Genomic DNA, 27,745 nt, shown 5'->3' with positions numbered 1-27,745 from the left:
CATTTGATCAATCTGGCAGGAAGGCATCCGAAAAAAAAATCATAATTATATAAAATATGTATTTACATCTATAACAATAAAACCTTTTAAGCCCTGGCTGGTGTGGCTCAGTGGATTGAACACCAGCCTGCAAACCAAAGGGTCGCCAGTTCAGTTCCCACTCAGGGCACATGCCTGGGTTGCGGGCCAGGTCCCCAGTTGGGGGCTTCTGAGAGGCAACCACACATGAATGTTTCTCTCCTCTTTCCCCTTCTCATCCCCTCTCCTAAAAATAAATAAAATCTAAAAAAAAAACAAAAAAACTTTAAAAAAGCATATATTGGACTTTGAGGTATTGACTAATGCTAACATGCAGTTGTTAAAGTTGTTAGCAAGACATTTATGAAAATGCTTCATTTCATCTTAAATTTGTTCATTTAAACTTTGAGTCATTCTTTTAAAATTATATATTTTTGTTCATGTTTTATAGTATACATGATATACTATATTAATTTATAAATAAACATAGTGGGAATACATTGCAATGCTTTTTAATGAATGGGTGATAAAAAGTTTGGAGCATAAAGGTTTTTCCAATAATTTAAAGATATGTAGTTCACATTTTTTAGTTGTTTTATTATTTTAAAGTATACAATTTAACTGTCTTACATATTATTTTGTTACAATGCCCTGATGTTAAATAATGTTTTCCAGTTGAATTGAAAGAAAGTGAAATACAATGAAATTAATCAAATTATAGAATCAATCGTTGCCGGAGAAGAAAGTGTTTATTAACCAAGATCTTAAGGTGATAATAATAATAATAATGCCACTCATTTGTGGGGAAGCTGGGTCTAAATCTAAGAGAGATAGGAGTTAAAAGATATTCTTTAAGAAGTGCTTCTTTAAGAATTTTGAGTTCAGATAAGAAACCAAGTTAATTGTGTTTTAGCAAATCTTTTAAGTGCCTTCATTTAACAGATAGCTGAGAATTATTTATCATTACTCTGTCCATTGTTGAATTAAAATTAATACCGAAGTGGTGCTTGAGAATGGTCTTTTTCCATTTTACATTTAAATAGGCTAGACATTTGCTTTGTTTATACCATTAATTTGTTTTCACACAGCCTGCAAAGGTAACCATCAACTCAGAATTAATTAGTGGAATCAAAATTAATGAGCTTTTACTGTACTGGGCCATTTCCACTGTAGGCCAGTTTTCTTCACACGATTTGGACTAGCATTTTCTTGAAAGAAGAAAAATTAGATTTATTTTAATCCATATTTAAAAAGCAGAGAACTATCTTTTCTTGTGAGTTAAGTACCCCTAATAACTGTGCTTTCTTGGGCTTAGTAATATTGATTTTTTTTTGTTTTCAGTTTTGATTATTTTGGCTATTTCCAGACTGTTGCTTATTACAGTAAAGCCAGAGTTAACTCTTCAGATGCTTATGTTCATTTACAAGGACAATGTATCATTTTTATTTTGGATCATGTTTTTGGTAGATCAAGTCATTTGCCAATTTTCATTGTTATTGCACTGTATGAAAGAAGAACAGGACTGTTCTTTAAAACATTTATGTAAATATATGGGTTAGAGAGAATCCATCACGTGGAAACAAAAAGCTAGAATTTTTGGAATAGTAGTTCTTTGTTTCCCTTTAGAAAATTTCATCTGCTTTTTAAAGCAGATCCTATGAACTATTTAATAGTTGGTTTGTGTGTCCTTTATTTTTACTAATAAGAGTGATAACATGATATAAAGCTTTGAAATCTTGCGTTTTCTTGAATTTTTGAAACTGTCCATCCGCACATACGTGGGGAGGGTATAGGTCTGGACAGTGAACTTATGAGTTGATGCAGAAGCTCCATTTCTCATAGGCACGGGGAAGTCTTTTTTGTTTGTTTGTGTAATGTCTGCTGTTATAAACTACAGTGAGAGACACTTGGCACAGAGTGGTTGTCAGTTTTCTGGGATCTCAGCTGTCGCAGTCTACCTGTAGCTGATAATGTGAGGAACACCGAACACAGTAAAGAACATCGGTAAACATTCACCTTTTTTTTTTTAAGGAGAAACAAATTTCACCCTGACTCCTGCCTCATTTTCTCTTCTCTTCGGAGAGGAATGACAAGAGAGCATGTGAGCAATAATAAAATGGCAGTGGACTTGGGGCCAGCAAGTAGGCTGGTTTAGTAGCATGGCTTTAATTAAGAATTATTTTGAAGAAGATTTTGGAGAATTTGTGAGTCGAAGTAGCGGAATAAAAAGTAGTGATGAAGCCCTGGCTGCTGTGGCTCAGTGGATAGAGTGTCGGCCTATGAGCCAAGTGTCGCTGGTTCGATTCCCAGTCAGGGCACATGACTCGGTTGCACATCAGGTCCCCAGTTGGGGGCATGAGTGAGAGGCAACCACACAGTGATGTTGCTCTCCCTCTCTCCTTTCCCCTCTCTCTAAAAATAAATAAATAAACAAGTAAATTATTGAAAAAAAAAAGTAGTGACGGCTATTGTACATACTGTGGCAGATCAGGGCTTGGTTAAAGGACGTGAACAGATGAAAAAGCAATGCTACTTAGGAATTACTCTTTTTAAATTTTCTTATTTTACAATTACAGTGGACGTACAATATATTGATTTCTGGTGTATAACATAGTGATTAGACACTTATATAACTTATGTAGTGATCACTCTGGTAACTTTAGAACTCATGACTATAAGAAATATTCTTTTAGTTAATCATATACAAAGAAAAAGATCACTTACATTTTTTTCTCTAATGAGAGAAAGACATTAAATGACCACTTTTGGGCAGATTAGTGTTGCAAAATTGGAAATAATAGTTAGCCGTTAACGTAGCATATCATCCCTTTTTTGTAAGTTGAATGATGGCTGTATTTGATAAATACAAAGTCAGCACTAATGGCAATCCATAGACATGCAAAGTGTCCATTGTATTATCTCGCGTTAGCGATGCCTGTCTGGTGAAACTCACAAATATTTTATGTAGTGTGAAGTAACTGAAAATAAAGACATATATGACAAAGGTATATATTTTTACCCTGCTTTACTCTAACATTGCCTATATATACATGAATTTGTTATAGTTTGCCACTTTGTTTTGATTTGTTGCTTAATTATAAAGCTACTTTTTGTGTGCCATAGGTCACCCTCCTGTTCCTTAATATGTCTTTTTAAAGAAAGAAATCATATATTTATGTTTTGATCGAATGCTTATTGGAAACATGAACTAAGTAAACTGAACAAATGCTTGTTTAAGAAACTTCTAGATAACGATTTAATAAATATTTTTAACATGATCTTTCTGAACTTAGTTTTAACTTTTGGAAGTAGTAAACGCTTGCTATGTTTATTATAGTATTTAAAATGTTCATAAAACAAAGTACAAATAAAGCTAACGCAGAATAAAAAACTAAAACACCTAATTTTAAGAAAAAAGTAAATAGTTACATCTTAATATCTGTTTTATTAATGTTTTGCTTCATTCAAAAATTGATTTTAGTCTGGCCAGTAGCTCAGTTGGTTAGAGCGTCATCCTGATATGCCAAGGTTGTGGGTTCGATCCCTGGTCAAGGCACATACAAGAATTAAACAGTGAATACATAAATAAGTGGAACAACAAATCAATGTTTCTCTGTGTCTCTAAAAATCAATAATAAAAAAAAGTTAAAAAAATAAAGAATGTGCTTAATAAAAAAAATTCATTTTAGACTGTGTAAAAAATAAACATTATTCAGTAGGATTAAAATAAAGCTAATCATGGTGGGAAAAAAGAGAGAACAAAGTAGATGAGACCAGAGATTCCACTTTCAGAAATATATGTCCAAGATCTTGTGCTGTGATGGGTGGAAAATTGAGACCCGAGTTTCTTGGTAGCTGCAGCATAAGTGGAACCGGTTATAGCAGTTTTCCCCAAAGTGTGTTCTTCAAAAACTAGGTCTGGCCCTGGTCAGTGTGACTCAGCTGGTTGGGTGTCATCCCGCAAACTGAAAGGTCGCTGGTTTGATTCCCGGTCAGGGCACATGCCTAGGTTGCGGTTCTCCCCCAGTTGGGGTGCATGCAAGAGGCAACTGATGGATTGATGCTTCTCTCTCACATCAGTGTTTCTCTCCCTCTCTTCCTCCCTTCCCCTCTCTCTGAAATTGATAAAAAGGGAACAAAAAAATATTAAAAAACTAGGTCTTATAAGATTACCGTCGTCGCATAAACTTGGAGATGAGTGATAGTATGTCCTTCTTGTTCAGATAATTATATTCACATCAGCATGTTAAAGGCTCTTGGAAGGTCTGTGGGTAACAACAATTATAACTTGTGTTTCCCATTGTACATTTGGCCACCGGCTCCCTTTTAAAAGAATCTATTCTCTGTCCACATTTCTCATTTAGTGAGATATACCGGTCAGTGAGCTATTGTTCTTACGCAGAGAACAAGCTGTTTTGCTTAAGGGGAGCGCAGCAGGGTGAGGTCTGAAAGGCTCCCCTTGGGGTGCCATAGCAGAGAGAGTATATATGTAGAGCAGTGGGCCTCATCCTCAGTAGCCACAATATATACAATTACAAGTTTTAAGATGGCTGTTTTCATATGGTTTCACCTTAGTATGAACTAAAAGCATAATTTAATAAGTCACTAAAAAGTTAAGTTTTAAATTGCTTATAAATTATCTCAAAAATTTAAAGACTTTAGTTTTTAATTTTCCAGGTCGTGGGCTGTGTTTTCTGTTGCTAGTGGAAAATCCTTACCATTTTTGTTCAGTTATTTATATTTCATCTTGTTCTAAAAAGGAGTTGAAGGGCCAGCACTAGAGATGAGCAGAAAATACACAGCAGAATATTTAATTGCCTGCTGTGTGTTGGTGAGGCTGTGCACCTGCTGACATTATAGACAGAAGCTGTGAAGCATATCTACAGATAATACAGAATATCGGTGCTTTTCCAGAAACGACTGTGGCAGAGGGACCGTGAGGGTATTGTTTTTGAGCAAAGGAGCAGGGAAGAGCATGGGTCTAAATGACAGTCACAAACAGAAAGAAGAGCCATAGAAAGCAGCCCTGGCCGCTAACAAAGGCAAGTTCATACTGTGGAAAGAGAACGCATAATAACAGATCAATTTTTTCCCCCCTGCTTTGCCTGCTCACATAGCAATCATTTTAGTAAGGTCATCTTTACACTTAACAGCAGATTTTCCAAAGCATCTTTCCTGCCCTTAACCCGGGATTAATTTAGTATATATTTTTTAGTGTTGTGATGATTGAACTGGGTGTTTTGTGTATACACTAAAGGAACATATTTTCAACACAACCAACTGGTGTGGCGGGTTTTCAGGCGTAGTGACCATGTGCGTAATTTTGGTTTCAGTTATTAGGGATAAGACCCATTTCATTCTGAATTGAATCTAAATATAACTAAGGTTTGTTCTTCTTTTCAGGCAAGAGTGCAGCACTGTGTCTGCTCTGTAGCCAGTGACCACTCAGTAGGGCTCCTAAGTCTGCGAGAGAAAAAATGCATTATGCTGGCGTCTCGTCATCTCTTCCCCATTCAAGTGATTAAGTGGAGGCCCTCTGACGACTACCTGGTCGTGGGCTGTTCAGACGGCTCTGTGTACGTCTGGCAAATGGATACGGGTAAGAACAGGGGTTGAGAGAGAGACTCGAACATTAAATGTGCGCATCAGAGTTCCCAGAAATTAAAAATCTTTTATATGTGGAAAAAAAGCCCTGAAATGTGACAAGATGGCTACTTTTATTTTTGATCACTGCTTTTTCTAAGTGTTGTACTATGCTACATACGTGTGGTGGGCTAGTCTTTCAAGGAATGTAATTGAAGACAATATATACTTTAGGACAGACATACAGATAACAAACCAAAAAAAAAAAATACACACACATACACACACCCCAGTGATTCTATATAATTCATGCAGAAAAGCAATACAGGGCAGTAAATTCTCGGAAGTGATTGAAATGAAAGTTTTAAGTTCCAGAGAGAACATTTAAAATTTCCATTTCAAAGATTTTATGTATAGAACGTAATGTAGAACGAATAATGCTTAGCTTAAAAGTATAGGCAATGATATATCATGTTAACATAGAATCTCATTGTTTTCCCTGGGAAATCTTTAAGTATGTAACTAAGTGTGTTTATTAGTTTAAGCTTTTAGAAACGCATTTTAGGCTACTTGTGTAATCATGTGCCAGCGACTAAAACCTCTCTTTACGTCACCAGTTGTACTATATAATATTTCTACTTAATGCTTTTCCTTTACTTCATCTTCATTGTCTGTTTTAAACAGTTATTTCTGAAATTGGAGTATATGCACATTTCTGCCTGCACCGGGGTGCGGTAGGGGTTCTTAAATTTTATTTTGGAACCAATAGCCACACTCTCAGCGATCTTTTCTTTTAAGAGTTCTCATTTTCACAGCCAGTACAAAGGCAGCCTTGACAAGATGAAGAATTCTTGGAGAGTGTCAAACGGCTTTTGCATTTATCTTTTCATTTTGTCAGCTAATAGTATAGGAGATTCATACCCTTTGTCAGATTTTAAAAGCACAAAGGTATTAGAAAAGATGAACCCAGATTGCATTGCTGAGTGGTAAATGTTAACATTTTGGCATATTTCTTCTTGGTCTTATTTCTGTGCATTTTAAAAGTCAGAATTGCTGTCTTACTGCATATGCAGTTTTGTACGCATGAAAAGCTGACTTTTGTATCCTTTTGTTTGCATCCTGTCTGTTCTGCAGCATAGTTTTGTGTCTGCTGATTTGGTTCACCCTACTGACTAACTATACCAAATTTGCCTTTGGCTCTGGAGTTAGACCACTTGGTTAGACCACCACTCACTGGCACTGTTCCTCAGTTTTTTCTGTAAAATGAAGATACGAATAGTTCCTATTTTATAATGTTGCTGGGAGAATAAAATGTCATAATATCTACCTGTTGTGTAGTACACATAAAGTAAGTGCATATGTGTATGCTTGTGTACATGTAAGTTTCTCTGTGTGTACATACATGTGTATTATTAAAGAAACATGCTGCTTAACTTGTTACCTTGTTGACTTGAGAATACGACCTTACTTATATTTAGAAATGTATTCTTTGGGAATTAATATTAAAGAAAGTTCTTATATCAATAATGGCATTCATAAAATGCTCTTTTAAAATACTATAAATATTAATGAACAATTGTTATTAAATACAGAAGTATGATAAACTTGTCTAGGACTTTTAAAAATGAAATAAATATGAGAAAGGAAGATAGTATCTATAACTTTTCTGAATTTTTCAGACGCATGCTTAAATAATGATACTTGAATATTTCAGATACTTAAAATTTTATATTCCTCACTGAAAGACAAAATTACTTTTCCAGTAATTTCTCTAGAAGGATGACAAAGGCCCCTAACTGTAGTCATGCTGGAGGATGTTATTCTTATAATTACTTTAGTGTAATTAAGCCCATTTGAGATTAAACAGTATGTAATATTGAAAACTCAGAATTCTGACCTTCAGGAGGATTTTTTGATAAACTATTAGTCAATATGACTGTTAAATTGAGATAAAAATGGAGAAGCAGAGTTTATCTTGGATATCAACCATAATAGGAAAGTATGCATTCTTTTCCCCTCCTTGCTGTTCAGGCTTTAACTGGCAATATAAATGTCTCTGGGGGGTCAGTTAGACACATCCTGAAGGTATTGACATTATTTATTTATTAAATTTACTTATTTATTAAATAAATAAAAAATGACGCTAAACAAATCAGTTTCAGCTAAAGTTTGATGTATGAAATGTATTTAAACTCCAAGGAGATACTTGATGCCTCTTCTTAGTGCTTTGGGAATGTATTTTTACAAATGAATCCCTACCGCACTGAAACTGCTCGTGCATATTGGATAATTTTCTGTCTGCTATTGAACTGGACTGATGTTTCTAGCTTGTGGACACTTAAAAATGTGTTTCCTTTAATACTTCTATGTAGCATTTTCTTTTCATTCTTTTCCCCTTCAAATGGGTAGTTTTAGCTTCAGTATTTCTTTCCTAATGAAATGAGTTTGAAGCTGGTAATATAAAACTTAATGAGGGAGACAGAGGTCCAGAATCTTTTGTTCTTTTATTGTGTCACCTTTATGAAATGCAAGAGCCATCCACAGGGATGTCCCTGCCACGGAAATTGTTCTTCTGTCACAGGTCTGGGTAGTGAGAAAATGAGTCGAACAGCAGGCAGCAGGGTGTGGCCAGATGAAACTCTGGACTCCCGCTTGGGAACTTACTGAAGGCGGCCCAGTGACCTAGAGTCGGCTGCTTCTACCTGGAGCTGTTCCGTGCTTCAGCCATCAACTCTCATTCTTCACGTTTCCTGTTCCCCATAAGCATGCGTTGTTCTTCCCACGGGCCTCTGCCAAGGTCAAAGTCTTGTCTGTGTGGGAAACAGCAGCATGCTCTAAGTAACGACTGATGTTACGAGATGTTCTTTTGACCTGAACAGCACCGAGGCTCAGTGGCATTCTCATCTGCCCATTTAATCATCTTTACTAGGTAACATAAGGGGTTCTCACATCATAAGCCTATTTCTATAGGGACAGTTATTAGGTGTGTCTGTACAAATGCGGACACCAAGAGTGCTTGCCAAATGTTATTAGAACTTAGTGTATGAAGTCTTGAATTTACTTTGTTCTGTTATCATTTTAAAAAACGTACTCTGTCCCTCCAGGTTTTTGAAAATGTTTCTGTTTTTGCATTTATTTCATAAATATGCATTTGTTTATCTTTTTAAACTAGTATCTAATAACATGTAGCACAGAGTTATGAATTAATGTTATGCGTATGTCTGTTTAAAAAGGCATGCAAAGCATGCATAACCAGAAACATAAAAAAATGGTACTTTTCTAAAATCTTGGTAAAACCAAGTATAATCAGAGATTGTACCCCTTTGGATGATTCACTCTGGGATTTTGAAGGAGGAAGTTGTCAGAGTAGAAATACAGTTGTCTTTACTACCTACATCCCTGCACCCCTTCTGAGCCCTGTGTGCAATTAATGACTAAGTCCTTCCCATTAGGTACCCCTGCCCTTCCTTCTTTCTTTCCAGAGTATCAGTGTTAACTTAGCACAGATATGAAAAACAGAGCCGTATCTTTATTGGTATCTTTGTCTTCTATTTCTTCTTCTAATCCATTCTAACACTGCTGGCAAATCAATTTTAGGAAATAAAACAATAACACTTGGCTTCTGCCACTGTCTTCATGAAAAAAAACAACAACACCCATAATTTTAGTTCACATAGCCTTTAAGACAAGGTCCTCTGCTATGTGGTAACCTCCTACCTTTGTCTTTACCTCCTGTTATTCTTTTACACAGACCGCTTGCTCTGTCTAGTCAAGAAAGATTGGTTCCCTCTCTACCGCTCTCATCTTTTATATCATCTGTATTGTTGCTCATGACTTTTATTCATTTGGAACATTATTGTTTCTATTTGCTTATTTGTTTAGTTTGTTATATTTTAAGGAAATCTGAATAATAAAAACGAAGTCTTGCATATTTACGCATGAAGTTGTCATTCCTGTTGCCTAATATGAAATACTTTTTGTAGTTCAAGTCTATAAATGATGAATTCTTTCAGCTTCTGGATGTTTGAAAAACTATTGCAACTTAATTTTTAAGATTTTTTTTCCTGGATATAGAATTCTAGGTTGACATACTTTTTTCTTTTATACTCTGTGTTTTGTATTATTTTCAGTCAGAAATCTCCCTTATTTTTTTCCCCTTTCTATATGTTGTATCTGTTTTTCTTCTAGTTGCTTTAAATTCTTTCTCTTTATTATTGGTTTTGAGCATTTTGATGATAGTTTTCTTCATCTTTCTTGTGCTTAGAGTTTGTGGTACTTCTTGGATCTGTGAGTCTACACTTTTCAACAAATTGGTAAAGTGATGGCTATTATTTTTTCAAATATGTTTTTGATCCTCCCTTCTCTTTCTTTTTTTCTTTTTTGGAGACTCCACTCGCCTGTCCATTAGACTCCTTGAAATTATTATTTTTTCCCGTATTTCATTTTAAATAGTTTCTGTTCTGTGTCTTACTTGGGGAAGGTCAGTCTTCTGTTCTCTTCAGGCCTTCACCTGATTGGTTGAGGCTCATGCACATAATGGAGGGTAATCTGCTTTCCTCAGAGTCCACCAGTTTAAGTATAATCTCATCTAAAACACCTTCACAGAAAAATTCAGAATAATATCAGCCAAGTTGACACATAAAATTAAATATCACTCTGAGCTTCCTTTTGTTATTGTTGGTTTCATAACAACTTCACAGTATTCCTTTTAGTGGACATATTGTAATTCATGAACCTGTATACTGATGATAGATATTGACCTTTTAAAAAATTTTTAAAATTTACAAATAAGGCAGTCAGTAAATATGTCTATGTATGTGTGTATATATGTATACGTAATGTGTATGCACATATATACACACATATACATATGCATATACATATAGTTACTGATAGCATATATGCAAATCTTTGTTATTATATGGTATGTTTATTTAGTATAAATCTTAGAATTGCTGTGTTAAAGAATGTGAATTTTAAACTTAATCGAAGTTGTCAAGAAGAGAGTTGCTAATTTTTAGTCACACTAAAAATATTTTACTAGTTTCCTCATAGCCTTAAGAATGCTGAATAACTATCGTGGTAAGACATAACTGATATATCGTTGTTGGCTTCCATTTAGATTTCTTTATTAATGAGGGTGATGTCTTTTTGTATGATTACTACCCATTTGTATGTCTTTTCTTATTTGTTCGTGTCCGTTGAACATTATTGAAATGCCATTAGCATATATATACTCTCCTTTTCACACATAAACAAAAAGTTTCAGGTAACAGTTTCTCCTTTGGTTTGCTTTCCAAAATGTATTGGTCAATAAATCAGTAAACTGATTTATGTTAACACTGAAACCACCAAAAATTATTCTGGGAGTACTATTGGAAAGAGGACAGTGAATCAGGAGTTACTTTTTGAAATTGATGTGTCCTCTTTTAGAATAACTCTGGAAGAATTTTGCTTGAAGCAAAATAAAATCCATTATCATTTTATTGTCATCATTAAAATCTTCAAAATATTACATCCAGATTCCTACCATGAGAACCTTCTCTGCCTAATGTGATGCTGCGTACTGTACATAACAAAGTACACAGAAAGGCTGTCTGCTTTCCAGGAAGGACTTTGCACCCTCACTTAGACAAGAAATGCATTGGCGAGAAAGTATGGCCAAATGAAGGAGCTTTGAAGGGGCCACAAGCTGAAGTAGTAGTTACTTTAGCAAACCCACCGGAAAACATTTGATTGGGCATTAAGAATAAGATTCCAGAAAATTTCAGATAGAACAAGAAGTTACAACTTTTCCCCTGTTTTGTGGAAATACCCTAGAGAAAGAAAAGTAGAATAAATTAGAAAGATAGCATAACTTTTCTTTTATTTAAGATTGATATACAGCTTCGAGGGAGGTCAAGTCATAGAATTTGATGTTTACAGTAGAATAATGGTGTGGGTGGACCATCTTGGAAGTAGCCTGGGGGAAGTCTTTAAAATCTTGGCTCTGAACTTGACTTTGTTGGGAAGTTGTGGGGACCTTATGGGAGAGGAAGTGATCAAAGTAATGCTATGTGGGGGACCGTTAGAGTAAGGAGGTACAAGAAAATGTTTCTGGGAGGCACTGTTAACATATTTCTACATAAAAAGCATGTCCTTGCGTTTATTGTCTTAAATCGTTGAAGGTGTTACGGCGCATGTGATATTTGTGAACATATGTCTCTCAGGCGCGCTGGATCGCTGCGTGATGGGGATAACGGCCGTGGAGATACTGAACGCTTGTGATGAAGCCGTTCCTGCTGCCATGGACTCGCTCAGTCATCCCGCTGTCAATCTGAAACAAGCCATGACAAGGCGCAGTCTTGCCGCTCTGAAAAACGTGGCCCATCACAAGCTACAAACCCTCGCCACTAACCTCTTGGCTTCCGAGGCATCTGACAAAGTGAGTTTTGTATGTGGGCTCATGTGCGTGGTCCTTTTTTAACTTTATTTGGTAACATAGCATTGTCATTGTCTTAGGGACTAACTTTGCCAGATGACACCAGTGAAAAACAAGCTTCTGATCATTATTTAAGTTTAGCCATCGTAAATATTACAAGTATTTGGCATTTTGAAAAAGGAAATTATGGTATATTCTTACCATTGAAAATGTTTTAACCTCATTGCCACTGAGTTAAGTGACTTCAATTCCTGAAATTAGAGCAAATGTTTTATAAATAATCTGTCTTTCTGACTTTCTGACAGTCTTCCTTTCGAAAGACTGAGGACTGGCTAATATCTTCATTAGAAAAACATAATAATTTAGGTACACAATTAAGGTGTTTGTAATTGTGGCTTATCAGTTGGTTTTAAAAGTAGGTTCTGCTTTTAGTAAAATTAGGCCTTTCTAAGAATTGAAGAACATGTCTGAGGCTAGGTACGGTGGTGGTGCACCTGTGATTGGCACCTTTACGTCAGACCCAAGCCCACTCTACATTTCTTGCTTGTACATGAAATCAAAGCAACTGTTTCTTTTTCATTTAAAAGAAAATTGTCCTACTTAAAGAACAAACAATCCTAATTCATTAGTTTGTTGCTTATCTAGCCACTATTTGGTTTGTGGTGTTTGTGTCCTGTGTCGTAATTAGAACTAGGTTGTCTCTGGCAACGGATAAATGAAACCTAGAGACAATCCCAGTATTTCATGAGTCACTACCTAAAATTTCTTATTTCCATCTAAGTATTCATTAGAGTTACTAAAGGGTAATAAATACATTTATTTTCATTCTCTCACATTCCTAATTCCTATTTTTTCATGGTTTGACATATGAATAAATAGTGAAGAGGATGAAATTCTCATCTCCAAACCTGAGAATCTTCCCATGAATTAGTGAGTGGTAGTGACTTATGACATATTATAGGCAGCTCCATTGACCCATGTCCTCCAGTAACTGGCAGTAATATTTGGTCATTCTGTTTATTTCCACTGAAGTAAATATTTTATTGGCTTTGTTATATTATATGTCTCATAGATTAGAACTATGCAATCCTTTTGTGCTTTTTCTTCTTGCCTTAATCCCATGCTGTAAAGTTTGAGTAGAAATCACAGCTTAAATGCACTCAGCGTGCCTACAGTTTTTTTCAAGAGATCATGTAAATGACCCTAGGAATTCAGTGTTCATAGCACACTTATGTCCTGTAGAATTTACATTTTGAGAAAATTTATGAAACAATATATTTAAGGGCAAGCATGTATGCTACGTAATTTGCAAATATATTCTTTTTCTTATTGGTATCTCTTAGAAGTAAATTACTTGAAAAATATATAACTGGAAAATTAAAGAAAAACAAGTGGTACGGAAACATTTATGAATGACTTTTGTAAGTGGTCATGGTCCATTATGTGATTTTTACAGTCTTGTTTGTCCCCGTTCTAATAGCGCATTTTATAGCGCAATTAGCGATAAAAGCCCAGATATCAGAGGCACCACACTTATGTATTATAAAATATATTGCTTGTGAACCTCCTCAGCCTTGTAGCAGTGGTAATTGTGGCCTGGTCTACAAGGAAAACAATTATAGGAGGGGGGAAGGCTGAGGAAGCTGAGGCTGCAGGAGGATAATCACTTTATGAAAAATGTCTGTTAGCCGGACCATTAGGGATTTCTCTTAACTATTTTCTCATGTGGAATCGGAGACTTCTTCGGAGGGGAATGCTTAAAGAGCTGTCCTCTGGGTGGCTTTCTGACCTCAGGAGAAATAAAACCCACCCAAAGTAAAAAAATAAATAAATAAATAGAATAAATAAATAAATAAAAAACAAGCAGAAAACTAAGAGCTTCTTAGTGCGGGCCTTACTCTAGAGTATTGGAACTCATTTTTTCATAGGTCTCTCAGTGGGAAGTCAAAGCTCTATAAGGAAGACTCTGCTTTGTCCTTGTTAGGGTAGTGTTAGCAATTGGGCTATTTAGAAGTAACAGATATTTTATATTGCTAATTATGGTTATTATAGTTTTGCAAACAAAAAGAGAGAATTTACTGTCGTTTGACTTTTTCCTTTCACTGGAAGATCAAAAAGATAATAAGTAGAATTGTCCTTTCTTCGTGCATTGAATCTTTGCAAGATGTGTGTCTTTGAACCCCTGTGTGTTTTTCTTAGGACATGTACCTTATTTTCCCTTTCATTATAATAACTTAGGTACTCACCTGACTGTCCCCACTTGAATTCCAGTCTTCTTGCAGACAGTGATAATGACTTATTTATCTCTGTGTTTTCCCCATGACATATGGTAACAGATGTGTACTAAGCACGCATTGAACTGGACGACGTGTATCAGAAAGTGTTACTAGCTTCTGCTTCAGCCTCTTTTCCCGTCTCCTCCATTCCTTCCCAATTGATTGTCTTGACTTGACAGTCAGATCTATCCTTGTTCATGAGCATGAGACGGGGGGCGTTTATTAACAACTTTTGCCCTCTGTTCAGTTTTGCTTTCTCCTCTTTGGTGTTGTGAGCAAGGCTATTCAGGCATACCTCATGCTGCTTCCTTGCCATTTCTGTATCGCCATGTTCCAGCACATCCTAGAGTTACGATGTCCTCTACCCACTGCATGCCAGCAATATCTTTTCTCCCCAGTTGTGACAATCAAAAATGTTTTCTTACATTGCTAAATGCCCCCTGAGGACCCTCTGGTTTAAAACCACTGCTGTGGAGAAAGAAGGTTGAGAAATGATAGGGGGCCCGTATCTTGCATCCTGTCTTTCTTTTTCCTGCCCACTCTTGCTCTAATCCCTCTCCTCTTCGAGGACAGGGAAGCCATTCCCGCCCTGCTCCCCTCTGTCCCCGGTCGCGTGACTGTTCTCTTGCACTCTCTCTGTGCTCACACCTTCCTGTTCAGACCTTCCCTAAGACACCTCATTTTGTATGGAGTGTTTCCTTTTCTCTTTCTGTCTTCCCTATTAGAGAGATTCTGAGCTTCTTGAGGGCAGGAGGTGAGTTTCTCATCTTTTTATTTCCAGAACTTAATATAGTATGTGAAGCACAGCACGTTCCCAAGGAAGTTAGTGCGAAGTTAGTTTGAACCACGTTGTATGATCAGATTGAATGCAAAGCTGAGGACTTAACACAAATAGTAGTGACACAATATTGAATAGTCTTTTTAAAAAACATTTCATCAAAGTTAAAAACTTTTATTCATCAAAGACATCATTGATAAAGTGAAAAAGTGAGCCACAGACTGGCAAAGAAAATTAGCAACCCATAGATCTGATGAATTTGTATCGTGAGTATATGAAAAGCTTCAATAAACCAGTAATTGAAAGATGAACAACCCAATACTTCAAGTTGTCAAAGAACGTAAATTTCCACTTCAGAAAAGAGGATATACAAATGGCCAATAAGCACATGAAAAAACACTCACCATCGTTAGACATCCGGGAAATGCACATTAAATACACAATGAGATGTAATTTCCAACCCACTAGAATAACTGTTGTACAGCCTTAAAAGGATATTTTTGTTTAAGAAGTATTTTGCCTCGTCTGACATTTGTATGCAGGACACAAATATTGTTGTTGAAAATGAAGTGCGAGGCTGCTGGGATGAGGCAGTGGGGGCCATGGGGTAGGCTAGAGTCAGGCCCTGGAAACGTACCAGAGAGGGCGGTTGGAAGCTATTGCATAGGTTGACTAAATAGGGCCTCCCAAATGAGCAAGAGAAGAGTGGAGACATACAAGAGAGTTCCAGAGACCCAAGCCCGGTTGAAGGGAGAGTGGCAGAGCTGTGAACAGAAACGAACAACTCCTAGAACGGACTGTGAGGTCGACTGTAACAGGAGACACCTGCCTCTTCTCTGGGGGGTGTGCGGGGGGGGGGGCAGAAACCTCCAAGGACAGAGTGACTTCATGGTGAGATAGAGTAGGGATGGGACTTTTTTTTTTCTCCTAGATAAATGCTGGAGTGCAGAACATAAATTAGACTGCAGCTCACAGTTTGGAATGCCTGCTCTCCTTAGATTACTTGGAATATGATGTCTTCCTTAGGGCTCACCGAAAATGCATGAGTTAGTTATTATTGTCCTCAAATTTACAAATGACCAGCCTAAAAGACAGTTGGTTTGAATAAGGATTGGCAAACTTTTTATGGAACGCTAGATAGTAAAAATGTAGGCTTTGTAGACCATACAGTCTAGCTCTCCATGATTCATCTCTGCCACTATAGAGTGAAAGCAGCCCTAGAGAAAATTAAGTGAATGAGTGAGACTGGCCTCCAGGAAAACTTTATATTCAGGAATAGGCAGCGGGCTGACAATGGCCACTGGGTCATGGTTGGCTGGCCACTGCGTCAGAAGATGGCATTGTTAGTATGAAGGCCATGGGCACAGTTACCTGTGGAATAGCCTTTGTTCGTTTCGGAAAGCAATTCAGAGGAGTGTCTAAGAGTCTGGGTTCTGGTGACAGGCATGTCTGTGCCCATCTCTGTAACTTGCCTGTGGGTGACCTCGGGTAAGTAACCCCCAGTGGCCTAGGTCCCACACATAACTGAAAACAAATCTTTGTAGAGGAAACAAAAGTTGACAGTAGAACAGAGAGATGAAGTAACAGGAGACCTGGGAGAGAAAAAAGGGCGTTTGGACTGAGTCATTTGGGAAGTCTTGGTGATCACGCAGAGGGCTGCTGTGTCGGTCAGAGCTCAGGGTACCATGAGCTGGGAATGAGTCGGAGATGAAATGGAGGTAGAGTGTGTGGAAGAAGTTTGCTTTTGGAGAAAAAAATAAAAGTAGTAGCTTCGGTGGCTATAGGGAGAAGAGCAGCTTTAATACTTTGTCTAGAAGCTCACTGATATTTTTGTTGGTGGAGGGGTCCCGGGCAGAGTCTGGTGAGGGGGTGTGGTTACCAGCCACTGTTTCCTTATAATCCGTAAGGATGAAAGGGAGGGAGGGAAACGTAACCAAAGTGTTTGCCCTCAGAGAGGAGAGTCTGGTATCTGGGGGTAGAGTCATCTTTTCTGTAATCCTCCATCAGCCCCAGCATAAGCAGTGTGCTGGGTTAGGAGTTAGAAGGTTTGTAAAATGCAAATATCTAGTAAGTCACGGATAGCATGTGCTGGTGTTTGATGAAGGCATACATGATTCTGTTAAGATGAGCTGAGCATATCAGGCAATCTTTGTGACAAGTTTTTTTATAAAGCACTGGTGGCAGACACGGGTTGTTGGTGAAGAGATCTTGGGGGACCCCAGTGGGGTTTTATTAGTGAAGCCAGAAAGCCATTTCTCAGGCCTGGCGAGTGTACTTCTCTGTTCGGCACCTTTTTATCTTGGGCATTGTGTAGCGATCAGAGTCACCTGTTTATATTGAAAAATCACCAGGCTGAGAAATTGAAAAGTGACCCGGATGATTTATCTTTACCTTACCTCTCCGTCGTCTAATTAGTCAAAAGCCTGAAAACACGAACAAGCTTTATTTGCAAAGGTCAGCAGCTTTGTATTCTGTGTAACTCGGTAAGAGAATGGGATTCAGGAGTCAAGCGTAGCCTGATTTGTGTTTTTTGCTTCCAAAATTCACTCTGTAAAAAAAAAATATATATATATACTGATTCAATTGACTTTATGATTCATTGTAAAAAGGGCACAGGCTAAATGACATACGCAGAATACCAGGCCCTGTCTGGTGAACTCTTTTTGGCTGTAGAAAACTCCCTGTGATATGTATGACCTTTGAAGATCCATTCAACTTGCTTAACATTCTACCCAAGAACTTGAGTGAATTTGACTACAAAATATGTAATAATTATATATTTATAAGTATGTGTACATTCAGCGTTTGCTTGTTCTAGACGGTTACTAGGATAAGAGTTTTCTGGTGCATACACTACATGCTGCGTAGTCATTGATGGATAAAGGTAGGGAGTCTGAGTTAAGCTGTCCAGTTGTCAGAAAAAAAAGGAACATATGTCTGTGGCTATAGTAGGAAAATGAACTTTTTTTGCTTTTGTTGTTGTTCGTTTGCTTTTGCAGCCAAGAAGGTAAGGGTTTACTAGTTGAGGAAGTGACTTCAAGGTGAATGGCCTTTTATCGAGAGTCTGTGACGTGATTCCCTTTAACGGGGGAGAATAATCAGAAGCCACTCTGGATGCTGCGTACACACACTCACTGCTCCTGGCATGATATTGCTTCCGGGCCCTCTCAGTCGACAGAGCTCGACTATATATGTATGTTTATATCGTCGTCGGCAGCCGTCCGTCTCGAGAGACGATGGTGTAGCTTCTTAAGAGTCTATCTGCACCGCCGAGAATGGCTGTGCAGTCCAACTCGGGAGTGACACGGTATCTGTCTCCTCCCGTGTTGAATTGACATCTTGTGATGACGCTGGAGTGTCCTCTCCAGTGAAGCTGAAGCTACAGAGCCTGGGCAGGGTGATATGGAGGGTCTGCTGTTGCCCATGCAGCAGACCCCCCCTCTCTTCGCAGCTGAAGGGTCCAAGGGAAAGACGGAGTCAATACAGCTTGGCTTCAGGTGCGCCGCAGGAGTTGCCGGTGTTGACTACAACGTCAAACCGCCTTAGGGACTCCGGCTCCGGATTTTCTGTCGGGGTTTACTCCCTTAGCCTTTCCCCTGAAGAGGTATGCCGCAAGGCAGCGGAGGTTTTTTGGAGTCAGAGTTTTCCTTCTCTGTGTGTTTATATACACACACACATATTAAAGCACAGCTTTGTTTCTCTTTGTATATTTCTAAATATTTTAGTTACCTGGGGTTAGCGCTGTTATGGCTGGTGCCAACAAAACACCACAGCGTGTACGAGCCGCGCCTCTGGACGCAGTATAACTCTGCAGCTTTCAGTATTTCCAGTGTATTTATTTATCTGCTCAATTCCCCCCTTTATGTAAATGATTTTCTGCGCACTCTCAATTTTTTTTTTTTTTTTGATGTGCCAACCAAAAGGCTTGCCTCTTACAAATGGGAAGAAGCTTCACTTCTTTATGATTTAATTTCTTTCCCTCCTTTCCACCTTCTGCTTCTCAAAGGTATTACTGGTTACGTTTCGTCACCCGTGCCTCTCTTAGTTTAGGCTTCCTTGCAGAAGTGATGTTTGATTTCCAGTTCTTTCTGGAGTTCTGTCATTTCACTTCCGATTTTTCTAATCCTCATGTACGTTTTTCTTTCATGTTATTACTTTTAAATGTTTTTTTTTTAGCGTGTTTTGAAGTAGGACATTCATTTTTATCTGCTTTTCAAGCATTTTTAATGGTTTTTATTCTCTTTTTACTTACAATAATTTGACCTCAGTACTTCTTCTTGCTCAGTCTTTTGTGAAGTGATTTTTCTTGGATTCTTTTGAATGATTAATTCAGATATTTCTTCTAACTTCGTAGAGCTTCCTCTTATGTTGTTTCCGTGGCACAAAAATATGGTGGCTTGCTTTCTCAGGTTTCCCGGTACGGTTCCTGTGCCTCCCCCTTTTAATTCTTTTTAAATTATGTGTCAATTTTATTACATTGTTAGCAATTTCCCTCTACTGGGGCCCCCTCTCAGAAGGGAGACCTCCTGCCTCAGTGTTGTGGGTGCCTTGGGACCTCGCGGGGCCAGCCCCTTCAGGCGGTTTTACCAGGGGCCTTGCTCTGACTCACTAGCGAGGTGGGTAAAGCCCCTCTGGGTTCAGCTGCTATTTTCAAATTGCCCCCTATTTTTTCTGATAAGTATCAGTTAGCTGTTTTCTGGTTTTCCTGTTAGACATGTCAGACCTCTCATTACTCTCTTTTCCTTCTTCCTACAGAGACACCTGATACCAGGTTTTTTCACCCACTTGAATTTTGGGATTTGTGGATATCCTTCGTCACCTAGTTTTGTTAAAAAAACGTTTTCAGTGGGTTTTGATTGTGCTATCCAGTTGCTCTGTCTGTTTTATTTTATTTTATTTTATTTATTTATTTAGGAAAAGAAAGTAATGATTTATTTAAAAATACAGTGCAGTGTCACTGTACCGTCATAAGATAAGCACGGGGCTCAGGAAGACCGTTAATGACAATGGACTTGGTCTGGTCCCATAAAATAGAAGGGGTCCTTCAATCCTGCCAGCGTTTCTCAGTGACTATGTAAAACCTTATTTGAAAAACATGTCTAAAAATTGAAACTAAAGGATTTTTCTGGGTGTGAGGCGCAGGGTCTGCTAGACTCCCCCCGACCCCTATTCCCCCCCACCCCGCCCCTGCCCCCAACTCCCCCCCCGCCCCCCACTCCCAACCTGCCACCTGCAGGCCCTTCCTGACCCTCTTTGAGCTCCTTTCCTAGACTTGCTTCCTCTAAGAACCGGGTTCTCAGCCCGAATCTCTCAACATGCAAGGTTCCAGCCCCAGATGTCTCCATGTGACCCCTTTACCCGCTGCATTCTCACGCCCCCCACAGAGCCCTGGCCCCCTCTTGCCCACTGCTGCTCGCAGGAGTGTGGGGCCACAGCCTCCTCTCCAAGCCTTGGTGCCATCGCCCCTTGTCAGCCCACAGGCAGGTGGGCTCCGCAGTCGGAAAACCAGCAGAGCAGGTGGCACGAACCCCCAGCCGCTCTGGAAACATCTGGGGGTGTGTGTGTGTGTTGGAGTAGCCAGGACCTGAGTGTGTGTGTGTGTGCGTGTGCGTGTTTGTATGTGTCATAGGGTCTGGGATGAATGCTTTGTACATTTCCAGCTCAGGTTCACTTTCCACCAACTCTTTCTCCAGTTTGAGGGAAATGAGCTTTAGGTTGCTATGAATATGATACTGATTATTCCATTAACGAATAAAACTAAACTCTCAAAGCTACATATTTAATTGATATTTACTAAATTTTTTGCTGATTACTGGGTTTTTGGTTTCTTCCCTTTTTCAGGACTCTTGAATTAGACACCGTGGGTTTTCCATGGTCATGGCATAACACCGTGAAATAATGACATACGCAAGGGAAGTCCTCTTCCTGAAACCTAACACACCCCATGGCTCTAGCACCTTACTGGCCTTGGGCCTTGCCCAAATAGGTGTTTAATGGATTTATGAATGGAATTCATAGTTCACAGTAAATACAATTCTGGACCAGGAAAAAGTGGTCTTGTTCTAAGATGGTTTTAAATTCAGAACAGTTTTGTTTTTCCTTGGAAATAGATTAACACACCACGTTACCCATTGAAAAATTTAGATAGTTGTGCAATTTATGTGATGTACAGCAAAGGAGAAATTTCTTTTACCATCTCACACAATAAATCAAATGGCAGACTGCTGAGAGAATAGGAACACTGGATAGATGACGCTCCATGACCTTCTCAGCAGCCAGATCTTTCTAGCTCTTGTGTATGAAACTTTCTGTTTCACTCTTATTTGGGAATTTGAAAGCTTTGTGGAGCAGATTTGATAAAAGTATGAAGATTTGTGGCTAAATATGAATATACTAGTATTTTGGGTAAAAGAGCAATTTATTCTATTCTAATGTGCTTTAAAAATTTGTTCTTTATTAGACTACGTGAAATATTTTCACACTTCTTGACTTTTATTACCTCTGTTAAAAAATAATTGAATCAATCGAGTTCACTAAGCGATGGTTGACTACTAGGTACTGTACTTGTTAGGCCCTGGAGAGTCGGAATGAATGACATGCTATTTGCCCTCAGGAAACAGAAACATAAATACAAGGCAGTGCAGTAAGTGAGCCCTGAGAAATGCAGTGTGTATTGCAGAAATCTGGCCTCCCCGCAGGTGATCAGGACGGGCTTCTTAAGGAATGAGTAGAATATAGGAAGGCGATGGATGGAGATTAGTTGCAGTGAAAGTCTAGAAAACTGTAGTCACATACTAACTTAAAATTATAAATATCAAAATATAGAAATAGTGCCTGTAGCATAATTAGCACATGTAACCTTAATAACTCACTTTGTTACTAAATGACCGTATCATTACCATTGGCATTTGCCCTCCAACTTTGAATAGTTTTACAATAATTCCCTCACTTATCGCAGGTATTACGTTCTAGACCACCCCCCCCCCCCCGGCGACAGGTAAAAATCCGCGAAGTAGGAACCTTACATTTGTTTTCATATTTATTTCTATTTTAAGGCTTTATAAACCCTTCCCACACACTTAAAAACCATTCCAAGTCCCTTATTAACCGTTCCCATTCCCTTATTAACCTTTTCCACACTTTTATAAACACTACTTATGTTCTTAAACATATTCTACACTCTTAAACCTACGTAACTTTAACAACATACGTATACAGTACTGCAAAACCCTGCGATATAGCGAAAATCTGCGATAAATAATTAACTATAATATTTTTTAAAACCCCGCAATACAGTGAGGCCTCGATATAGAGAGGGACTACTGTATATCCACAAGGAGGCCCCCTGAGCACCCAGGGCTGCAGACCATACACTGAAAATCACTGACCTATGTAGATGGTGACAGCTTCTAGAATGATGGATGTCACTGCGAGCCAGTGATAATGATTTTGAGCTTTAAAATTTTTTCAGATATGAAACTCATAAGATGATGTATATGACATGGTAGTGCAGGCCCTGATATTAACTTTGGATGGAAATAGATTAATCAGTCAGGCATCTCAGGGAGGCAGTTTATTGCAGTGTTCAAGAAATATATTTGGTTTGTAGTGGCTGTCATCGGAATTCTATACAGTGCCCTCCGTGGACCGGAATAGGCAAAGTATCTCCAGCGGTCCCTCTGGTAATGTCTTCCGCATGCGTCTGTCTTCTGAATTTGTATGAAGATACCTGTTTTTGTCAATCACAGTCACACCTGGCAGCAGTCAGTCCTGGTGAAAGCGCTGTTTTCTAGGGGAGTGGACAGGGTGTAAAGGAAGAGGTAGGCAAAAGAAAGGCACAGACAAAAGGTAGGGACAGATTAGCAATCGGTCAGGGTTTTTGTTTTTCCCAGTGCCCTATAACCTGGTTTCCCGATCTCTTCCACCCCTGTTCCAGTAAACGGAGCACTAGCCATCTGCTGTGCCTTCTATAGAAGGCCCTCGTCTCCCCCTTCACCTGGCTAATTACCCCTCATCTCATGAGCCCTGATTCTATGACCACTGTCTGCAAAGGCTCCTGAATTTTTTAGGTAATGCTGCCACATCTAGCAGAGTCAGTTATAGCATCTCTGGTCCTCTGGCACTTGGCTTATGTTTCTATCCCTTTGCTTATTCTCTTATGTGGAAGCAAGGAGGTGTCTTTGCTTACATGTCTATTTCTCTGTATCAGGAGTTTTTAACTTCAGCACTATTGATACTTGGGGCTGGATAATTCTTTGTTCTGGGGGCTGTCCTGGGCATTGTCACATGTTTGGTGGCATCCCTGGTCTCTCTCATTGGATGTCATGAGCACCATCTCTCAGCTGAGACTAACAAAGATGTATCCAGACATTACCAAATGGCCCTTCGGCCTGTGGGGAACACCACCCCTGGCTGAGAACCACTGCTGATACCGGACTAAGAGCTCCTCAAGGGACCATTGGCACTTCCTCCTTGGATTCGCAGGGCTCAGCAGCACCAAGTGTTCCTGCATCACCATGAACGGCCCAGGGTTGGAGGTTGATTAGTGTGGAGTGACTTTGTCCCCCCTCACCCCCCCCCCCCCACCTCCTGTCTAGAATCACTGCAGTAGGAATGCTGAGAACCTCTTGAATGACAACGTCAGGCAGATCCAGCAGGACTATCCTGAGCATAGACCCTAACTGTGGCTAATGCGATGTGATATTTGTGACTGACAACTCACCCCTTAGCTTCCATTCAGTTTTAGCTTCAACGTGGAGGTGATAAGGTTTTATGAAGTGAAGTGGGTAACATGTTTGAAAATATTTATCACAGTAGGTGGTCCACACACACTAGTTCAGTAGCCTTGGTCGGTTGATTCATTCATTCCTTCAGTACACTGAGTGCGCACGGTAAGCCACACCAGCACACCCTGGCGCTGAGGAGTCCCTGCTCTGATGTGCGTATGAACTAAGGGGAGAGAGCCCGAAGGCAGTGAGCTGACCCAGAGAGTTGCTGGGAAGGCTTTTCTAAAAAGAAAAGGCTTGACATCAGAAAGAAAAGTGGGAAGACTGGCCCAGCCAAGGTGACAGTATATGCAGACGTGGGAGGGGTGGCGACTGGGCATAGTGAGAATGGGAGACGTGGGCTGAGGCCCACAGTGGGGGGGGGGGTGGGGGGGCAGAGGGTCAGAAGCAGGTTAGAGCCCCGTTGAGTGTAAATATTTCTGAAGTTGGAGGTTGCTGGCCACAGTGAGCCAAAGTGGAGCAGAGCAGGTGTCCTTTCTCCTCTTCATTTTGTTACCAAGTTGGCTTCAGGGATGCCTCTCGATTCCATTATTCATTCACAGTGTGTTAAGGGTTTGGGCATTCCCAGGAGCGTAGGTTATAATAGCACCATTTTCTTTTTATTTCATTTAAAAATTTTTTACAATTTCTTCCCTCCAGTTGCTTTAAACTATATTCAAATGTGTTTTTTATGCATTCATTTGTATTATCTCTGGTTTCCCAGAGAAAGGAGTGCCGCTTGTGTTATCTGTTTGCTGTTACAACACCTCTCTGAAGTAGGCAGTCTCTGCTTTCCGGGGAAGAGCGCTGAGCTGGGGCAAGGGGAGGGAGCCGGCTCGTGGGAGGGTCTGCCTGTGAGGCAGGGGGGGGGGGGGGGGGGCGCCTGGCCTCCAGGGCTCTTGGTCTTGCGACTTTGATAGTTTGGCTCTTTGGAAAGAGTTGCAAGTCACTCTTGTGTTTCTGTGTGGAAGCCTTAATATATTAATCACCTAACCGTTTAATATATTAAAGCCATTTGGATATTATTATTCGAACATTATTATCGAGTAAGACATGGCCTATAGAAATCTTTAGAAGATCTTTTCTTTAAAAAAGGCATGTTCTAACCCTGGCTGGTGTCGCTCAGTGGATTGAGTGCCAGTCTGCAAACCAAAAGATCGCAGGTTCGATTCCCAGTCAGGGCACATGCCTAGGTTGCAGGCCAGGTCCCTGGTTGGGGGTATGTGAGAGGCAACCACACATTGATGTTTTTCTCCCCCTCTTTCACCATCCCTTACCCTCTCTCTAAAAATAAATAAATATAATCTTTTAAAAAATGGGACAACTGTAATAGAAAAACAATAAAAAAAGAAATTTTAAAAATCTTAAAAAGGCACAATCTAAGCATTCACATTTAATACTTATAACTTACTTTGGAGTAATTTTTATTTTATTTATGTTATCTGAAGTAAATTATAGTACAATATCGAATATCGAATCTTAAAATCCCTTGGTAGGTTAGCTATCTCTCTTTTTTAAGCTTATTAATATACTAGTTGCCCTGGCTGGTTTAGCTCAGTGGATTGAGCGTCGGCCTGCGAGCTAAGTGTCGCTGGTTCGATCTTCCAGTCAGGGTACATCAGAGAAGGAAAACTCTGACTCCAAAAAACCTCCGCTGCCTTGCGGCATACCTCTTCAGGGGAAAGGCTAAGGGAGTAAACCCCGACAGAAAATCCGGAGCCGGAGTCCCTAAGGCGGTTTGACGTTGTAGTCAACACCGGCAACTCCTGCGGCGCACCTGAAGCCAAGCTGTATCGACTCCGTCTTTCCCTTGGACCCTTCAGCTGCGAAGAGAGGGGGGGTCTGCTGCATGGGCAACAGCAGACCCTCCATATTACCCTGCCCAGGCTCTGTAGCTTCAGCGTCATCGCAAGATGTCGATTCAACACGGGAGGAGACAGATACCATGTCACTCCCGAGTCGGACTGCACAGCCATTCTCGGCGGTGCAGATAGACTCTGAAGAAGCTACACCATCGTCTCTCGAGACGGACGGCTGCCGACGACGAATATACTAGTTAATGATAACACATGAAAGGAAGTGAAATAACATTAACTCTGAGTATATTGTCATTAGTGCCTAATCATAAAATCTTGTCCTGTCCAAATCAAATATTGAAGATAAGTAAATGATCTAATTCCCGCTTAAATGGATTCTCCGTGAAAGAACGCACCTCAGTTATCCTAACCGTCTGTCTGCAGTAACAGCAAGACGACAGCAGAGGGCACCAAACATCCATTTCAGTCCCACATTTTCCTGATCTAGTAGTTTGTGCTTCCCTGCACCCTCCCACCTCTGTTTCTCTTCCTCCTTCCTCTTCTTCTTTTTCCCTAGTACTTAAAGTCATTAACTTTGAAACCATATATTAAAAGTAGTAGATGGAGGGATTTTCCCTTAGCTAATTGTTGTAGAAAAATTTAAAAGTACATTAAGACATCAGTGTGCTTAGTTTGTTGAATTTTTTGTGTTTAACATTATGCATCAGGATTTTAGTTCTTTTAAAGATCTTTACTCAATAAAATATCCTATCCATAATCAAGACTCAAACTGGTTTTTAATTTATTTTTCCTACCAAAATATTCTTAGGTAATAAGCCATTTTTATACCGTATTTAGCAAATTAAAAATTATTTAAATCATACAGTACAAATATGATACCTATATAATTATTTTGTAAAATGTCATATTAATGGTTTTAAATACATATTTTTCTTTTATTCTATTTTCAGATTCAGTATTGATATTTATAGAAGCTTGTGTGTGTGCATGTGTGCTAGATATATAGTATTTCCTAGTCTTATGCTTAGTAGCCTTGATCTCTGGTTTCAAAGCAAATTCGGATTTTTCTAAAAAAAAAAAAGATCTAATCTTCTGCTTTACACTTTAGCGTCAGAATCTGCTGATGTTTAATGCTTACTGGCATAAATCAATGCTGTGTTTAGGTAAGAATCTGAACCATTTGATGTTATACTTATAGATTGGATGTAGTCCTCCTTCAGGAAAAATAATAAATGATTTTATTAGCTAACTTTAAAAGAGTCTCAAACTATGGTGTTCAAAAACAATTCAGAAATAAGTAAGCTTTTCAATCAGGACCATTGATGTAAGTGGTGCAAGAGTAAACTATTGCCAGCATTTTAAATTGAAGTCATTGGGTAAAATGAAATATACTTAAAATATCATTATAACATTAATTTTAGGGGACAGAGCGGCTGGTGTTTCAGCAGATGCGATTTAACCCAGCATATGTTCAATTCTGAAAAAACAATGAATGTTATAGCCAGAATGCATTAACATTTTCCCCTCTGTAGATTGTGAGTTTTTGCTGTTGTTATTATTGATGGGGCTGCTATTTATGGCGTGTCTGTGTGTGTATTTGCTGAAAAACTACCCTTGCTTGAATAAGGAATAATCTCATCATCGTCCTCCTGTCATTTTCCTTGGTTTTCGTTTGAGACAGTTTTACCTACTACCCTTAATATGATTGCCGCAGGTTCACTTTCAGTGATGAGCAAGCAATCCAGTAATTTCTTTTCCTACTGTTGCATTTCTGTTACATTTTAAGTCAAGTTTTTCATGTAGCATTTGAAATGGTTACATCTGCATACTCCCCTATACAGAAAATATAAAGTTATCATTGGTTTAGCATTTACAATGAAAATGTCAAATACATGGCTTACTAGCTTTTTAAGTAAGCATATGTATAGTGTGTCTTGGCAGTGAACCGGCAGCAGGGGTTAGATCAGTGGAGTCAGACCGGACCTTGGTGCAGCAATCTTGGCACTTGAGTTCTGACTAAGAAAGAATGCAGAACCAAGACTGAACCTGCAAGAGAAAGTTTATTTAGAAAGCCACAGAGAGGCTCA

At 39.1% G+C, this 27,745-nt stretch overlaps 1 protein-coding gene across 1 annotated transcript in view; it reads left to right on the top strand.

The window, feature by feature from the left end:
- Positions 1-27,745, top strand: part of WDR7 (WD repeat domain 7) — a 280,434-nt gene that overhangs the window by 48,529 nt on the left and 204,160 nt on the right. Inside the window, exons 14-15 of the mRNA XM_090285462.1 lie at positions 5,422-5,617; positions 11,811-12,025. Of these exons, the coding sequence (XP_090141588.1) occupies positions 5,422-5,617; positions 11,811-12,025 (411 nt within the window). The remainder of the gene's footprint in view (positions 1-5,421; positions 5,618-11,810; positions 12,026-27,745) is intronic.

Source organism: Furipterus horrens, unplaced genomic scaffold (genome assembly GCF_987537825.1).
Source record: "Furipterus horrens unplaced genomic scaffold, mFurHor1.1.pri manual_scaffold_8, whole genome shotgun sequence".
Lineage (NCBI taxonomy): Eukaryota > Metazoa > Chordata > Mammalia > Chiroptera > Furipteridae > Furipterus > Furipterus horrens.
Note: the sequence above shows the minus strand (reverse complement) of the source record. Positions and strands in the feature narration are given on the sequence as shown.